Source organism: Puma concolor, chromosome B4, assembly GCF_028749965.1.
Source record: "Puma concolor isolate L17-30 chromosome B4, mPumCon1.1.hap2, whole genome shotgun sequence".
Classification (NCBI taxonomy): Eukaryota; Metazoa; Chordata; class Mammalia; order Carnivora; family Felidae; genus Puma; species Puma concolor.
Window position 1 is genome coordinate 61,423,092 of NC_141673.1, and position 18,393 is coordinate 61,441,484.

Below are 18,393 nucleotides of genomic sequence, written 5' to 3' on the forward strand. Positions count from 1 at the left end.
CTTTTGTAATAACTAACATTCAAATATAATATATAAAAACATTAACATTTAAAAATATTTATCTCATTTTAAGTGTGTGAGTATATGCAATAAGTTAAAAGAAAAAAACAATTAAAAAACAATAAATTATATACAAACATTATATACAAATATTATCCTTCTCTATACCAAAAATTCATTAAAATGTAAAGAGAAAATAAACACAGAATAATATTTGCACAAATAATGACAGGAAAATGGCTCAAATTTGATCATTCCTAGGCTGGCCCCCTAACTATACTTCCCTTTAGTAATGGTTGTTCTAGGTTGTGAGAATATATTTACAACATTCCATGTAGTTTGGAAGATATATCTGGACAATAAAAATTCTGGAGTCATATTAGTGTTGACTTTTGGCTATACCAAGATACTTAGTCAACCACTAGCTCAATTTCCTCATTTGATAATGGTGATGAAATGATATATGTTCTTTATGTATCTGATTTTATCATTATGGAATGTTTCACTTTATATTAAGAAGAAAATGGGAAAACAGAAATTAGAACAATGTTATTGTCACACATTTTCCATGTGAATAATTGCATCTCAAATAAGACATTATGGGGTCCCTTTTTTATAGAATAGTAATGCTAAGGAAAATACTCCTCAGAATATAAACTTAGAACTTTGGAAAAGAGCAGGAACTTTACTGACAAGCGTTCTGTGTAAACATTACCATTCTGTTTTGCCACCTACACGATGCAGCTGTTTGCTTTTCCAAACAATATTAGTTTTCCTTGTTTTGTAGAATGGAAAAGTTAAAGAATGGTTCACATACTATCATTGGTTGAAGAATGGTTCACATATAATATTATTATTATATAATAACATCTCTTAATATTTACTTCTTAAAGTAAAATTGAAATGAAAATATCACAAATTAAAAATATACAATGCTTTCATATATTCTAAGCAAATACAATAATGATGAATAAATGCACCTATACTATTAGAAATATCATTTTTTAAAACTTAGAAAAATATGTGTTGCCGTATATAAAAATATCTTTGATACAATAATTTTCCAAGAATAAGGATAATGCTAGGGCCCTTAGGAAAGTGGGGGCACCTGGGTGGCTCATTCAGTTAAGCCTCCGACTCTTGGTTTCAGCTCAGGTCATGATCTCCCAGTTTATAATTTCAAGTTCCACATCAGGCTCTGTGCTGACAGTGCAGAACTTGCTTGGGATTCTCTCTCTCTCTTTCTCTCTCTCTGCCCATCACCCACTTGTGCTCGTTCTCTCTCTCTGTCTCCCTCTCTCTCTCAAAACAAATGAATAAACTTTTTAAAAAATGTGTCCACTGAATAATTGTTTTACAAATATCAGGGGAAGAATCATGTCCTGTGTGGTAAGAGGCTTTCACAGCCTCTTTCACATCTGTTTCTCAAACTGTATATTAGAGAGTTTAGCATTGATATCACCAGTGTGTACAGCACAGCTACAATCTTGTTTGTCTCTGGAGAGAAGATGGTCCCAAGCTGGGCATACATGAAGAACACCGCCCATAAAATAAACTCACCACTGCTATATGGGAGCCACAGGTGGAGAAGGTCTTACCCCTCCCATGGGTCAAGGGGAGCTTCAGGACGGTGGACAGGATGTAAGCATAGGAAACCACAATGACTGTTGTGGTGGTAATGATGATGAGGCCTGAGAGAATGAACAGCACAATCTCATTCACAGACGTGTCAGCACATGAGATCTTGATCAGGGCTGGGACGTCACAGAAAAAGTGGTCTAGTCTGTTTTCTCCACAGAACTGCAAACTGAAGGTAAAACCTGTTTGGACCATCGAGTTGATGCCTCCACAGATGTAGGATCCAGTCACCAACTGAGCAGACTTTCTGGGACATGTGCACGGGGTAAAGGAGAGGGGAGCAAATGGCCGAGAATCGATCAAATGCCATGACAGCCCAGAAGAAAGCCTTCAGTTGTGACAAACAGGGCAAAGAAGAAAAATTGGGCTGCGCAGCCATTGTAAGAAATTTTTCCTCAGATAGGAAGTTGGCTAAAGTTTTGGGAGCAATGACTATTGAGTAGCAGAGATCTAACTAGGACAAGTTTCTAAGGAAGACGTAGATAGTGTTAACATGAAAATTAGAGCCCCAATGGGAGACAAATGACCATTTTAGAGGATCAAAAAATCAAAATTCAAGAAGCACAGATCCAGGTAGAAACCCAAATCATGTCCAACTTGTAGAGTTAAAGCAAGGAGTTTCATGACGAAAAAAGAAGGGGGGGAATATATGAGTTGAAGAAAAGAAAAAAAAAAAAACCTTTCTGTAAGCATAAACAAGCCAAGCTACTCTGGGTTGTACATTGATTCACTACTGATTCTATCTTCAGAAAGTCAATTATCAGTCTTGTGATCAGGATGTCCACTCTCCTGCTCATTTCCCATGCAACTTCTTAAAACAACTGCCATTTTGCTTAGTTCAAAGATATGGCCCAGTTCAAACAAAGATGGCTTAGGCAGTCCCTCTGCAGGGGCTGCTCCACCCCCACTTAAAAATGACTCCAGTCGGGGGGCGCCTGGGTGGCGCAGTCGGTTAAGCGTCCGACTTCAGCCAGGTCACGATCTCGCGGTCCGTGAGTTCGAGCCCCGCGTCAGGCTCTGGGCTGATGGCTCAGAGCCTGGAGCCTGTTTCTGATTCTGTGTCTCCCTCTCTCTCTGCCCCTCCCCCGTTCATGCTCTGTCTCTCTCTGTCCCAAAAATAAATAAACGTTGAAAAAAAAAAAATTAAAAAAAAAAAAAAATGACTCCAGTCGGGGCGCCTGGGTGGCTCAGTGGTTGGGCAGCCCACTTCGGCTCAGGTCATGCTCTCGCAGTCCGTGAGTTCCAGCCCCGCATCGGGCTCTGTGCTGACAGCTCAGAGCCTGGAGCCTGTTTCAGATTCTGTGTCTCCCTCTCTCTGACCCTCCCCCGTTCATGCTCTGTCTCTGTCTCAAAAATAAATAAACGTTAAAAAAAAAATGACTCCAGTCATGTCAATTTTTCACAATAGGCATTTAAAGTCAGGGGTCTCTTTTTTCTTTTAAGTTTTTATTTAAATTCCAGTTAGTTAACATACAGTGTAATATTTTTCAGGTATGCGATATAGTGATTGAACACTTCCATAAGTCACCTGGTGCTCATCACAAGTGCCCTCCTAAATCCCCATCACCTATTTCACCCATGCCCCACCGACCTCCCCTCTGGTAACCATCAGTTTGTTCTCTATCGTTAAGAGTTTGTTTCGTGGTTTGCCTCTCTCTTTTTTTTTTCATCAGGAGTCCATAACAATGACAGGTGTCATCCTGATATTTCCCACCACAGTGCCCATGCATATTAGCAAGAACACTAGGAATGAGAAGATCTGTAGCTCTGGAGGGGTCCTGAACCATGGCAGAATGAACTCCAGTCATTTCTGAGTAATTTAATTAAGCTCATTCTTCATGGCCTAGATGTAGGTGGAACTGGAGTAAAAATGAGAGAAATGAGCGATCAGAATACTTGTTTTTAATAAAAACAACTAAAGTAAGCATGGAAAATTTTCATCTTATCATATTGTTCCCAATATTTAACAAAACACCCACTAACATAAAGAATGGATCACTATTTTCAAAAGTCTTCCTAATGAAGAATTCAGTCGGACTCGTTAAACTTTTTAGATATACTTCAGAAATAATGCAGATTTATCCTCTAAGTGTGCTTTGGGGTCATGGGAGAGTAGGAAAATGTCTAGAAATAAGAGCTTGTTTGTTCTTTTTTAGTTGATTGTTGGTTTACTGTCTTTGAAAATCGCCTCCTTTGGTGGAAGATAGTTCCCACACCCATTATCATCCACCTAAGATTTAATTTGGAGTGAAATTCCATTCCACTGATGTTCTAATTTTTTTTTAACGGTTACTCCATTTCTTAATCTACCCAAAAATTGTATTTGTCTTTATTCTATCAGGAAAAAGACTTCAGATCCTGACAAAAGCATCACTCTTTTACATTTTAAACTTTATATTCTTATTTCTTCTATTAGTTTTGTCCCTGTGGTGATATACACTCTTGACACATTTCAACTGTTAAAAGTAGAAGTGATTCTTGTTTGTATTTCTGAAATACAAAAAATAAGATTTTGTTGTTTCCCTTCCTTTCCTCTTGCCTTTTTTCCTTCCTTCTTTCCCCCTCCTTTTCGTTGTTGTTGTGGTGGTGGTGATTGTTGTTATGTTTGGATTTTGCAGACTGGAATGCAGGTGGAGAACTCTAAGATCTTGGGCAGAGATTTTTCTGTCTTTTTAGTAATAGACAAATATTATCAGAAATAGAAACATCTGTGCATATGAAGGATATAAGATACACAAAACAATTTAAATATGGGTATAAATGGAAAAAAAGGAATAAATGTGCACTGAAACAAGCTTGCATTGTATTTATTTAGGCTTATGTTATTATGATCATTAAATGTCTATAATGAAGTATAATAGAGAGATAGAGAAAAAAAGTAAATTTAATTCTAATGTATGAATTGGAGAATTGAAACAAAAACAAATTTAAAAGACTTATTTAGAGTCATGAAATTAAACAACATAGTTGCTTACTATTTAATAATCTATCATAATACCAGAGGATATCATGCTAAGTGAAATAAGACTGAGAAAACAGATACTATATGATTCCACTCATTAACGGAATCTTTTTTTTTATTTTTTTAATGTTTGTATTTAAGTTTTGAGAGACAGAGACAGAGCGTGAGCAGGAGAGGGGCAGAGAGAGAGGGAGATACAGAATCCGAAACAGGCTCCAGGTTCTGAGCCCTCAGCCCAGAGTCCAAGGTGGAACTCAAACTCACGGACTTGAGATCATGACCCGAGCCGAAGTTGGACGCTTAAATGTCTGAGCCACCTAGGTGCCCCATTAATGGTATCTTTTTTTAAAAAATGAATAACAGGGGAGCCTGGTGGCTCAGTTGGTTAAGCATCCAACTCTTGGTTTTGGCTTAGGTCATGATCTCATGGTTCATGGGTTTGAGCCCCATGTTGGGCTCCACATGCAGCTGGTGGGGAGCCTGCTTGGAATTCTCTCTCTTTGCCTCTCTCCAGCTTGTGCCTGTTCTCTCTCTCTCTCTCAAAATAAATAAAATTAAACTTTTAAAAAATGAACAAACATACAAAAAACAGAATCAGATTTATAAATACAGAGAACAACTGACCATTGCCAGAGGGGAAGGGGGCAGAAGGTTAGGCAAAATGAATGCAAGGGAGAGAGAGATACAGGCCTTTAGGTACAGAATGGGTAAGACATGGGACTAAAAACACAGTACAAGCAATACAGTCAATGATATTGTAATAGCAGTTTAATAGGCTATAAGGTAGTTATCCTTGTGGTGAACATAGCATAATGTATAAACTTGTCAAATCACCTGAAACTAATATAACATTGTTTGTCAACTATACCCAAATGAAAAAATTTTAATTAAAAACTAACGCTACCATAATATGTAAAAGAAAATTGGCTTATGGTAAATCCAAAAATTAACATACAATAGAAATGTCTTTTAATTTTAAAAACTTATGATTTTCTCTCTCTATATATAAATATCATTACAATAAATTAAATTATATATGAATTAAATTATACAATGCTTCATCACAACTCATGTAATTTCTGTTGTTGCTACTGCTACGGTTTCACTAATTTTGATGTAATTTTAAGACACGTTGTGACCATGGTAGTATGTATATTAAAGTGAATTTAGTTCAGTTTCTACAATGTCTACTTTCTTTAAAACATTAAATGTTAACAAGGGCGCCTGGGTGGCTCAGTCAGTTGAGCATCCAACTCTTGATTTCAGCTCATGTCACGATCTCGCAGTGTGAAATCAAGCTCGAGATGGGCTCTGTGTTTACAGCAGAGCCTACTTGGCATTCTCTCCCTTCTCTTTCTGCTCTTCCCCCACTCATGCGTGTGCACGCTCTCTCTCCCTCTCTCTATCTATATCTATATCTCCCTCTCTCTCTCAAAGTAAATGAGTAAACATTTTAAAAACACACATTAAATGTTAACAGAAATGTTGACTGGTTGGTTTTAAGAGGCAGGGGAATGGCCAAAATAGCCTCCAGGGGTGCCTATCAACTATGAAAATGTACGGTGTCCTTAAATTCATGTTTTACATAAAAACTTTTTGGGTCTCAACAGAAAAAAATGGGAAAAAAAAGAAAGATATAAAGAAAGTTATCTAAAAAAGAAGTGTTGTAAATAAACAAATTAAATACAAAAGCTATTTTTTTTTAGTTTTTTTAAATTTTATTATTTTTTTAATTTACATTCAAATTAGTTAGCATGTAGTGCAACAATGATTTCAGGAGTAGATTCCTTAGTGCCCCTGACCCATTTAGCCCATCGTCCCTCCCACACCCCCTCAAGTAACCCTCTGTTTATTCTCCATATTTATGAGTCTCTTATGTTTTGTTTCCCTCTCTGTTTTTACATTATTTTTGTTTCCCTTCCCTTATGTTCATCTGTTTGGTCTCTTAAAGTCCTCATATGAGTGAAGTCATATGATTTTTGTCTTTCTCTGGCTGACTAATTTCACTTAACATAATACCCTCCAGTTCCATCCGCATAGTTGCAAATGACAAGATTTCATTCTTCGCATTGCCGAGTAATACTCCATTGTATATGTATACCACATCTTCTTTATCCTTTCATCCATCTATGGACATTAGGTTCTTTCCATACTTTGGCTATAGTTGATAATGCTGCTATAAACATTGGGTGCAGGTGCCCCTTTGAAACAGCACACCCGTATCCCGTGGATAAATACCTAGTACTGCAATTGCTGGGTCATAGGGTATTTCTATATTTAGTATTTTGTGGAACCTCCATACTGTTATCCAGAGTGGCTGACCAGCTCGCATTCCCACCAACAGAGCAAAAGAGATCCTCTTTCTCCGCATCCTTGCCAACATGTGTTGTTGCCTGAGATGTTAATGTTAGCTATTCTGACAGGTGTAAGGTGGTATATCATTGTGGTTGTGATTTGTATTTCCCTGGTGATGAGTGATGTTGAGCATTTTTTCATGTGTCGGTTGGCCATCTGGATGTCTTCTTTGGAGAAGTGTCTATTCATGTCTTTTGCCCATTTCTTCACTGGATTATTTGGTGTCTTTTGGGTGTTGAGTTTGATAAGTTCTTTATAGATTTTGGATACTAACCCTTTATCTAATATGTCGTTTGCAAATATCTTCTCCCATTCTGTCAGTTGCCTTTTAGTTTTGCTGATTGTTTCCTTCACTGTGCAGAAGATTTTACTTTAATGAGGTCCCAGTAGTTCATTTTTGCTTTTGTTTCCCTTGCCTCCAGAGACATGTTGAGTAAGAAGTTCCTGCGGGCAAGATCAAAGAGGTTTTTGCCTGCTTTCTCCTTGAGGATTTGATGGCTTCCTGCCTTACATTGAGGTCTTTCATCCATTTTGAGTTTATTTTTGTGTATGGAGTAAGAAAGTGGTCCAGGTTCATTTTTCTGCATGTCACTGTCAAGTTTTCCCAGCACCATTTGCTGAAGAGACCGTCTTTATTCCATTGGATAGTTTTTCCTGCTTTGTCAAAGATTAGTTTCCCATACGTTTGTGGGTCCATTTCTGGGTGCTCTATTCTGTTCCATTGATCTGAATGTCTGTTTTTGTAAGAGTACCATACAGTCTTGATGATTACAGCTTTGTAATACAGCTTGAAGTCCGGGATTGTGATGCCTCCTGGTTTGGTTTTCTTTTTCAAGATTGCTTTGGCTATTCGGGGTCTTTTCTGGTTCCATACAAATTTTAGGATTATTTGTTCTAGCTCTGTGAAGAATGCTGGTGTTATTTGGATAGGGATTGCATTGAATATGTAGATTGCTTTGGGTAGAATCGACATTTTAACAATATTTGTTCTTCCTATCTAGGAGCATGGAATCTTTTTCCATTTTTTTGTGTATCTTCTTCAATTTCTTTCAGAAGCTTTCTATAGTTCCATTGTATAGACTTTTCACCTCTTTGGTTAGATTTATTCCTAGGTATTTTATGGTGTTTTGTGCAACTGTAAATGGGATCGATTCCTTGATTTCTCTTTCTGTCACTTCATTGTTGGTGTATAGGAATGCAACCGATTTCTGTGCATTGATTTTATATCCTACAATTTTGCTGAATTCATGAATCAGTTCTAGCAGTTTTTTGGTGGATTCTTTAGGGTTTTCCATATAAATTATCATGTTATCTTCTAAGAGTGAATGTTTGACCTCCTCCTGGCCGATTTGGATGCATTTTCTTTCTTTGTGTTCTGATTGCAGAAGTTAAAAGATTTCCAATACTATGTTGAATAACAGTGGTGAGAGTGGACATCCTGTCTTGTTTCTGACCTTAGGGGGAAAGCTCTCAGTTTTTCCCCATTGAGGATTGGGTCTTTCATATATGGCTTTTATGATCTCGAAGTATGATCATTCTAGAGGGTTTTTATTGAGAAAGGATGCTGTATTTTGTCAAATGCTTTCTCTGCATCTCTTGAAAGGATCATATGGTTCTTGTCCTTACTTTTATTGATGTGGTGAATCACGATGATCGTTCTGCGGATATTGAACCAGCCCAGCTTCCCAGGTATAAATCCCACTTGGTAGTGGTGAATAATTTTTTTAATGTATTGTTGGATCTGGTTGGCTAATATCTTGTTGAGGATTTTTGCATCCATGTTCATCAGGGAAATTGGTCTGTAGTTCTCCTTTTTAGTGGGGTCTCTGTCTGGTTTTGGAATCAAGGTAATGCTGGCTTCATAGAATGAGTTTGGAAGTTTTCCTTCCATTTCTATTTTTTGGAACAGCTTCAAGAGAATAGGTGTTAACTCTTACTTAAATGTTTGGTAGAATTTTCCTGGAAAGCCATCTTGCCCTGGACTCTTGTTTTTTTGCAGATTTTGTATTACTAATTTGATTTCCTTACTGGTTATGGGTCTGTTCAAATTTTCTATTTCTTCCTGTTTCAGTTTTGGTAGTGTATATGTTTCTAGGAATATGTCCATTTCTTCTAGATTTCCCATTTTATTGGCATATAATTGCTCATAATATTCTCTTATTATTGTTTTTATTTCTGCTGTGTTTGTTGTGATCACTTTTCTTTCATTCTTGATTTTATTTATTTGGGTCCTTTCCTTTTTGTTTTTGATCAAACTGGCTAGGGGTTTATCAACTTTGTTAATTCTTTCAAGGAAACAGCTTCTGGTTTCATTGATCTGTTCTACTGTTTTTCTGGTTTCAATAGCATTGATTTCTGCTGTAATCTTTATTATTTCCTGTCTTCTGCTGGTTTGGGGTTTTATTTGCTGTTCTTTTTCCAGCTCCTTAAGGTGTAAGGTTAGGTTGTGTATCTGAGATCTTTCTTCCTTCTTTAGGAAGGCCTGGATGCTATAGACTTTCCTCTTATGACCACCTTTGCTGCGTCCCTTACGTTTTGTGTTGTGGTGTTAGAGTTTTCATTGGCTTCCATATACTTTTTAATTTCCTCTTTAATTTCTTGGTTAGCCCATTCATTCTTTAGTAGGATGCTCTTCAGTCTCCAAGTATTTGTTACCTTTCCAAATTTTTTCTTGTAGTTGATTTAGAGTTTCATAGCATTGTGGTCTGAAAATATGCACGGTATGATCTTGATTTTTTGTACTTGCTTAGGGCTGATTTGTGTCCCAGTATGTGGTCTACTCTGGAGAACGTTCCATGTGCGCTGGAGAAGAATGTATACTCTGCTGCTTTAGGATGAAATGCTCTGCTGGAGAAGAATGTATATTCTGCTGCTTTAGGATGAAATGCTCTGAATATATCTGTTAAGCCCATCTGGTCCAGTGTGTCATTCAAAACCATTGTTTCCTTGTTGATTTTTGATTAGATGATCTGTCCATTGCTGTGAGTGGGGTGTTGAAGTCTCCTAATATTATGGTATTGCTATCAATGAGTTTCTTTATGTTTGTGATTAATTGATTTGTATACTTGTGTGCTATCACATTTGGTGCATAAATGTTTACAATTGTTAGGTCTTATTGGTGGATAAACCCCTTAATTATGATATAATGCCCTTCTGCATCTCTTGATACAGTCTTTATTTTAAAGTCGAGACCATCTGATATATGTATGGCTACTCTGGCTTTCTTTTGTTAACCATTAGCATGATAGATGGTTCTCCATCCCCTTACTTTCAATCTGAAGGTGTCTTTAGGTCTAAAGTGGGTCTCTTGTAAACAGCATATAGATGGATCTTGTTTTCTTATCCATTCTGTTACCCTGTTTTGATTGGAGCATTGAGTCCATTGACATTTAGAGTGAGTACTAAAAGATATAAATTTATTGCCATTATGTTGTTTGTAGAGTTGGAGTTTCTGGTGGTGTTCTCTGGTCCTTTCTAATATTTGTTCTTTTGATATTTATTTATTTATTTATTTATTTATTTATTTATTTATTTTTCATCTTTTCTTCCCTCAGAGAGTCCCCCTTAAAATTTCTTGTAGGGCTGGTTTAGTGGTCACAAAGTCCTTTAATTTTTTTTTTTTTTTTTTTTTTTTTTGGTCTGGGAAACTTTTTATCTCTCCTTCTATTTTTAATGACAGACTTGCTGGATAAATAATTCTTGGCTACATATTTTTCTGATTCAGCACATTGAGTACATACTGCCACTCCTTTCTGGCCTGCCAAGTTTCTGTGGATAGGTCTGCTGCAAACCTGATCTGTCTTCCCTTGTAGGTTAAGGACTTTTTTCCCCTTGCTGCTTTCATGATTCTCTCCTTGCCTGAGTATTTTGTGAATTTGACTATGATATGCCTTGTTGATGGTCGGTTTTTGTTGAATCTAATGGGGGTCCTCTGTGCTTCCTGGATTTTGATGTCTGTGTCTTTCCCCAGGTTAGGAACGTTTTCCGCTATGATTTGCTCACATAACCCTTCTACCCTTATTTCTCTCTCTTCCTCTTCTGGGACCCCAATGATTCTGATGTTCCTTTTTAATGAGTCACTGATTTCTCTAATTTTTAATCATGCTCTTTTGCCTTAATATCCCTCTTTTTTTTCCTGCTTCATTATTTATTCTCCACAGGTTTGTCCTCTATATCACTGATTCTCTGTTCTGCCTCATCATCCTTGCTGCCCTGGCATCCATTAGAGATTGCAGCTCAGTTATAGCATTTTTTATTTCATCCTGACTACCTTTTACTTCTTTTATCTCCACAGAAAGGGATTCTAATCTATTTTTGACTCCAACTAGTATTCTTATTATCATGATTCTAAATTCTGCTTCAGATATCTTGCTTGTATCTGTGTTGGTTAAGTACCTGGCTGTCGTTTCTTCCTGCTCTTTATTTTGGGGTGAATTCCTTTTTTTTTTTTTTGTCATTTTGAAGGGAGAAAAGGAATTAATGAGGTAGAAAAAATTAAAATTTAAAAATTTCAAACAAACACACACACAAAAAAATCGAATAAATGATGCTACGTCTTAGGTGTGTTTTGGTCTGGTTGTTGAAAGGGACTTGATAGATTAGAGAAAAAAGAAAAACAAAAGAAAAAAAAGGGTATCATTTGAAAATTTGAAAAAAATGAATACACTGAAGTAGACTAAAATGAAATGATGGAAGTAAAATAGAATTTAAAAATTTTGCACAAAAGTAAAAAATATAGTAGAAAAGATTAAAGAAAATATTTTTAATAAAAATTGAAAATAAAAATGAATTTTTTCTCTTTCTGTATTCAAGAAAAAGAAAAGAAATAAAAAAGAAAAAAAAAGAAAGAAAGAAAATTGAATAGATGGACCAGCTAACAGACTGAAATGAGACTGAAATTACTTCCTTTTCCCCTGAAAGTCAAACAATAAAGCACTTTATAGTCAATAAACTAAGCAGGCGGCGAGACTTGTGTTTTTGAAGAGTGAGGATGGCCCAGTTGGGTGGGGCTTAGTGTAATGGCTCCGTTCTCTGCCAGATGGCGCTGCTAGCCTACTGGGGTAGATTGTAGCATTTGTAGGTGTTTATGTACGTGTGCAAGAGCAGTGAAAATGGGGTCAACCAGCTACCCAGTGTCTAGTGTCACAACTCTGTTCTCCCTGATCAGCAATCCCCCACCCGTCCTTCATCTTTGGCTTCTGTACACTCACCGCCTCCATACCATCCATGACCAAGCCCCAGGCAACACCTCCCTCCCGAGTTTTGTCTCTTATCCAGCTGCCTTCCCCAGACCCCCACTTCTGAGGGACTGCAGCTTTGACCTGCTCAGTCCCTCTGCAAAGGGTGTCACCAAACAATGTCCAGGTGATGGCCACACCCAGGAATATTTGCAGGACCGTGCTGCTGCCAATGCCCAGAGACTGTGGCCAGGTGCCATCTTGCCCCACAAAAAGTTCACGAGACAGTGTAGCAGCAGTGCCTCAGGGATTATGGAAAATCACAACACGCATCTGGCACCAGGCTTCACCCCCAATGACCTTGTTCCAGCACCAGCGACTGTGGCCATTCTCTGGGGTCTGCTGGGCCCAGATGTCCTCACAACATCTACCAAATGTCCTTCCAGCAGTGGAACTGCTTCTCCCTATGTGGCCCAAGAACCTCCCCAACCCCACTCTGGTCCTGGGGATTTGCCCTTCCCACCAGAGCATCGCCAGGTATCGAGTTGCGGAGTTGCAGACTCTGCACTCCTGCTGTTTACAGTCTTAATGGAATTTAAACCTTCTCCTTTCTCCTTTCTCCCTTTTTAGTTCAGTCCCTATGGCTGTTTCCAATTTTCCACTTTCTCTCCAGCTGCTTTTGGGGAGAGGTGCTTTTCCCATATTATCCCCACCATCCCTCTGCCTCCAACCTCTCTCCACAGACAAAAGTGGCTCCCTGCCCTCTGCAGCTTCTCTCTTCCCATGTTCACCTCTCTGCGCTGGGTCCCTGCTGAATTCTGTGGTTTAGGTTGTGCAGATTGTTGTATTAATCCTCAAATCAGTTTTCTAGGTGTGCAGGATGGTTTAATGTTGGTCTGGCTATATTTCATGGATGCGGGACACACAAAAAAACTTCCAAGCTGTTCTGCCATCTAGGCTCCTCCTAGAGAGAATCTTAAGCAGGCTCCCCACCTAGAACAGAGCCTGGTGTGGGGCTCGATCCCAGGACCCTAGGATCATGACCTGAGTCGAAATCAAGAGTCAGATGCTTCACCAACTTAAGCACCCTTGAGCTCATTTCTTTTTAGGGCTGAATATTATTCCATTGTCTGGATGTATCACAGTCTATTATTCATTCACCTACTGAAGGGCATTTTGGTTATTTCCATGTTTTTGCAATTATGAATAAAGCTGCTAGAAACATTAATGTGTAGGTTCTTGTGTGGACATGAGAATTTTCAACTTGTTTGGCTAAATATCATGGAGGACAATTGATGGATTTTATAGTAAGGGTATGTTTAGTTTTGTATGAAATTGAAAAACTTTATTCCAAATTACCTGTACCATTTTGCATTCACCATAGCAATGAGTGAGGATTGCTATTCCTCTTCAATCTTGCCAACATTTGGTGGAGTCAGTGATTTCTATTTTGGTCATTCTAATATGGGTGTAGTAGGAGTAGTATACTGTTCTTTCTTTTTGTTTCTTTTTTATTTTTAAAAATTTTTTTTCAACGTTTTTTATTTATTTTTGGGACAGAGAGAGACAGAGCATGAATGGGGGAGGGGCAGAGAGTGAGGGAGACACAGAATCGGAAACAGGCTCCAGGCTCTGAGCCATCAGCCCAGAGCCCGACGCGGGGCTCGAACTCCCGGACCGCGAGATCGTGACCTGGCTGAAGTCGGACGCTTAACCGAGTGCGCCACCCAGGTGCCCCTTTTTGTTTCTTTTTTAATTAAGACTTCAATTTTTTAGAGAAATTTAAGGTAGACAGATTTACCAGATATCCCCTGACCCCACACATGCATACCTTCCTCCATTGCCAACATTCCCCACCAGATTGGTATGTTTATTATAACTGATGAACCTATAGTGACACCTATTATCATCAAAAATCCAGTTTGCTTAAGGGTTCACCCTTGGTATCATATATTTTGTGGATTTGGACATATAATAAATTATATGTACCCATAATGATGGAGCCATACAATCTTTTGCCCTAAAAATCATTCCTACCTTGCTGTTCATCCCTTCCTCCACCCACAACCCTGGCAACCACTTATCTTCTTCCTCACTCTATAGTTTTGCCTTTTCCAGAATGCCATATTTGGATTCATACATAACGTATTCTTGTCAGATTGGCTTCTTTCACTCAGTAATAAGGATTCGAGATTCCTCCTGGTCTTTTCACAGCTTGATAGTTCAATTTTTTTAGGACTAAATAATATTTTATTCCCTGAATATACCATGGTTTATTTATCCATTCACTTACTGAAGAAATTCTTGGTTGCCTCCAAATTTTGGCAATTATCAATAAAGCTTCCATAAACTTCCATGTGCTGGTTTGGGACAGACCTAAATTTTCAGCTCCTTTGAATAAATACCAAGCAATATATTTGCTAGATCATAGATCAGTAAGAGTGTGTTTAGTTTTGTGAGAAACTGCCAAACTGTCTTCCAAAGTGGCTGTACTATTTTGCATTACCCACTAGCAATGTTTAAGAGTTCCTGTTGCTCCACATGCAATGATTTGATGTTGTCAGTATTCTGCACTCTGGTTATTCTGATAGGTAAATAGTGGTATCCCATCATTGTTTTATGTGACATTCCCTGATTGTATATGATAGGGAACACCTTTTCATATGTTTATCTGCCATGTGCATATCTTCCTTCCTCTAAGAAATGACATCTTCACAATATTGTCTTCCTCTCCTTAAACATTCAATGGTTCTCCGTTTATATTGTTCTTCTTTGATTTCTTTCATTATAATTTTATACTTTTCCTCCTAGAGATCTTATACATATTTTTTGAGATTTATACCTAAGTATTTTGTTAGGGAAAGTGATAATATAAATAGCATTGTGATTTTAATTTTGAATTGTACTTGCTCATTGCTGGTATATGTAAAGCAATTACCTTTTGTATAGTAATCTTGTATCCTGCAACACTCCTATATTTCTTATTAGTTTTAGGAGGGTGTTTGGGCAATTATTTCAGATTTCCTACATAGACAACTGTCACCTGTGAACAAAGATCGATTTATTCTTCTTTTCACGCTGTTTAATGCTTTATGGTAATTTGCTAGGGATGCCATAACAAAACACCACAGACAGGATGCCTTAACCACCAATTTTTTTTCTCCCAGTTCTGAAGACTGGAAGCCCAAAATCAAGGTGTCCTAAGTAAATATTCTGAGGCTTCTGCCCTTAATTTGCAGATGTCTGCCCTCTTCCCACATCTTCAGATGGTGGTCCCTCAGTGCATATGCACCTCTAGTGCCTCTCTGTGTGTCCTAATATTTTCTTATAAACACACCAGCCACACTGTATTATAACCCAGCTGTAACAGTCTTCTTTAGATTATTTCTATGAAGGCTCTATCTCCAAATATAGTCACATACTGAGATACTGGGGGTCAGGGCTTCAACACGTGAATTTGGAGAGACATCATTCAGCCCATAATACTTTTATGTCTTTTTTGTCTATTACATTTTCTAAGACACCCAAAAAGAGTGCTGAAGAGATATGGTGAAGGGGGACATCTTTGCCTGATTCCTATCTTAGTGGAAAAGTTTCTGTTTCATCATCATTAAATATAATCTCAGTTGTAGGTTTTAATAGATGTTCCCTTTCAAGTTAAAGAAATGCCCCTCTAGTCCTAATTTGCTAAGAGTTCCTTAACTTTTTATCTGTTGGTACCATCACCAGAAACATCATACATGACCAAAAATGGTGAGACATACCTCCCTTCATGTACTCCCCTCACACCAAGCAATTAATTAGTTCTGTGTGTCTAACCTACAATTTTTCAAATCACCTTTTTTTTCAATTACATTAGTATACTTCAAGCCCACATCAATAACATGAACTGATATAACAGCATACTGACTCCAATCTTATTCCCTGTAAATAGATCTTCAATACAGCATAAAGACTTTCCCTTATTGCCAGAAAACACTCGCAGGTACCCCACTTTGAAATCTGTATGTTTACCTTTGGCATAAAAAACTGTGGATTTGGATTACTTGTGCATACAAGGATGTGATTGTCACACTGAATTGTAAGCTACCTAAAGAATATATAATATTCTTTAAATAATAGAATAGAAATATAATAATTTATTTACTTTTTATATAAATATAATATAATATAATATAATATAATTAATATAATATATAAATAAGGTTATTTATACCCAAGCCTACCATAAGACATATTACACTGTCAATAAATTAATCAAATATATAAATATTCATAGGCATAGCTGAGTAAATTTTGGACAAAACACTATGTTAATGACTAACTTGCTTTATTCCTTTATTAAATATTCTTCACAATAATTAACCTAGGAAAACAATGTATGATAACCCAAATTGAAGCAATGATTGCTCAAAAATGTTTGCAAGTTTCTATCTTCCTTTTTCGTTCTTTATATTCAGATTTAGCAACTAACAGTGTCTTAGAATACTCTGCAATGCCTGATCATTTGATGTAAAAATTTCCAAATTAATCTTTATACCAAAGATTATGTATTATTTATTTTTGTTATTATCACTTCCTCTTGACATAGTACACATCACTGATTCAAAAAGAAAATTCAATTATTACATAAAATGCTAAAACAAAGTAGTTATGTAATTGGAAAACATATTATTTTTAAAAATAAGTAGGATATTCTTGTCAATATTAGTGATTATGTTATGAAGGAAGGAGAAATTCCAAAACAATCAGCTCACAAAACATTGCTTATACACTATATTAACAGAAAAGTCGTGCTCAGCAGCAAGCCATTAAAGAAGTACAGATCAATTTTGTGAAACAGAATGTTATTCGAGATAGTGGGAAGGATTATTGTGAAAAATGTTTCTCTAACACCCAGGACATCTCCAATATCTGAGACATTCAAGATGAACAATGTTCCAGGTACCTCACCAGAAAACAGTTACAATAAGATATTTATGATGTTTAATGCAATAACTTTCATTAATGGACACAAGGAGTATGAAAGAAATAGCCACAAAATCAATGGAGGAAAAAAACAATAATCAAAGAATAGGATTTTTCTTCTCCAGAAGTTTTTTTAGAGCTTCTTTGACATCTTTGTTTCTCAGGGAGTAAATCAAAGGATTCAACATGGGAGTGACTAGGGTGTAACACAACGAGGCCACTTTACTCAGCTCAGGAAATCTGTCAGGAGTGAGATACATAAAAAACACAGCACCGTACAGCACACTCACGACTCCCAGGTGTGAGCTGCAAGTGGAGAACGCTTTCTTACGTCCCTCAGAGGAGCGTATCTTGAGAACTGTGGACACAATATACAAGTAAGAAATAATAATAACTATGATGGTAGGCAAGATGATGATGCTGGATAAGGAAAAGGAAATGATTCTAGAGATGAAGAGGTCAGAACAAGATATCCTCTGAAGTGGGCGAGTGTCACAGTAAAAGTGGTCTATGGCCCGAGAACCACAAAAGGACAGAGTAAATGTTATGCTTGTCTGAAGAACCGAGCTGATGCAGCCACATAAATAGGAACTGGCCACCAACTGCATGCAGAGACGTGCTGACATCTGGACAGAGTAGAGGAGTGGGTTGCAGATGGCAATGAAGCGGTCATAGGCCATGGCTGCCAGGAGAAATCCCTCTGCCACAATGAAGAGGGTAAAGAGAAAGAGCTGGGTCACACAGCCTGCAAAAGAGATGGACTTGCTCTCAGACCAGAAGTTGATCATGGCCTTGGATGCAATAACAGACGAATAGAAGAGATCAATGAAGGACAGGTTGCCTAGGAAGAAATACATCGGTGTGTTCAGCCGGGGATCGGTCATAATAATGGTCATCATCCCAACATTCCCTAGGAGGATCATGGCATACACAAGCAGAAAGACCAGGAAGAGGAGAGTGTGGAGCTCAGGGCAGACCCTGAAGCCTACAAGGATGAAGTCAGTCACTTCTGAGTGATTGTCTGGTCCCCTGTCACCCATGGCAGAAACCTGCTGAGAGGCACAAGGAAAAATAAACAAATGATTCTGGGTTTTGAACATAGCCCTTTGACCATTGCAGAATTAGGATTACAAAGCCATTGTATAATCATTATTCTTGTTAACTTTATAAAATTAATGTGACTTCACTTTAAGCCATTGAAACTGAGGATGAATCAAAATGTTAGTTTTATGTCCTTCTTTCTGCAATGGTGGATTAGATGTTTTCCCTTGAATCTAATACAGTTTCCTTCCA

At 37.5% G+C, this 18,393-nt stretch overlaps 1 protein-coding gene and 1 pseudogene across 1 annotated transcript; both read right to left on the reverse strand.

The window, feature by feature from the left end:
• Window positions 1–1,375: 1,375 nt before the first annotated feature.
• LOC112863719 (olfactory receptor OR9H1-like) lies at window positions 1,376–13,973 on the reverse strand (annotated as a pseudogene).
• A 3,225-nt stretch (window positions 13,974–17,198) lies between these two features.
• LOC112863793 (olfactory receptor 9K2-like) lies at window positions 17,199–18,176 on the reverse strand. Its single transcript, XM_025926917.2, has one exon. The coding sequence runs from the start codon at window positions 18,138–18,140 to the stop codon at window positions 17,199–17,201; it is 942 nt and encodes a 313-aa protein (XP_025782702.2). The 5' UTR covers window positions 18,141–18,176.
• Window positions 18,177–18,393: the final 217 nt, after the last annotated feature.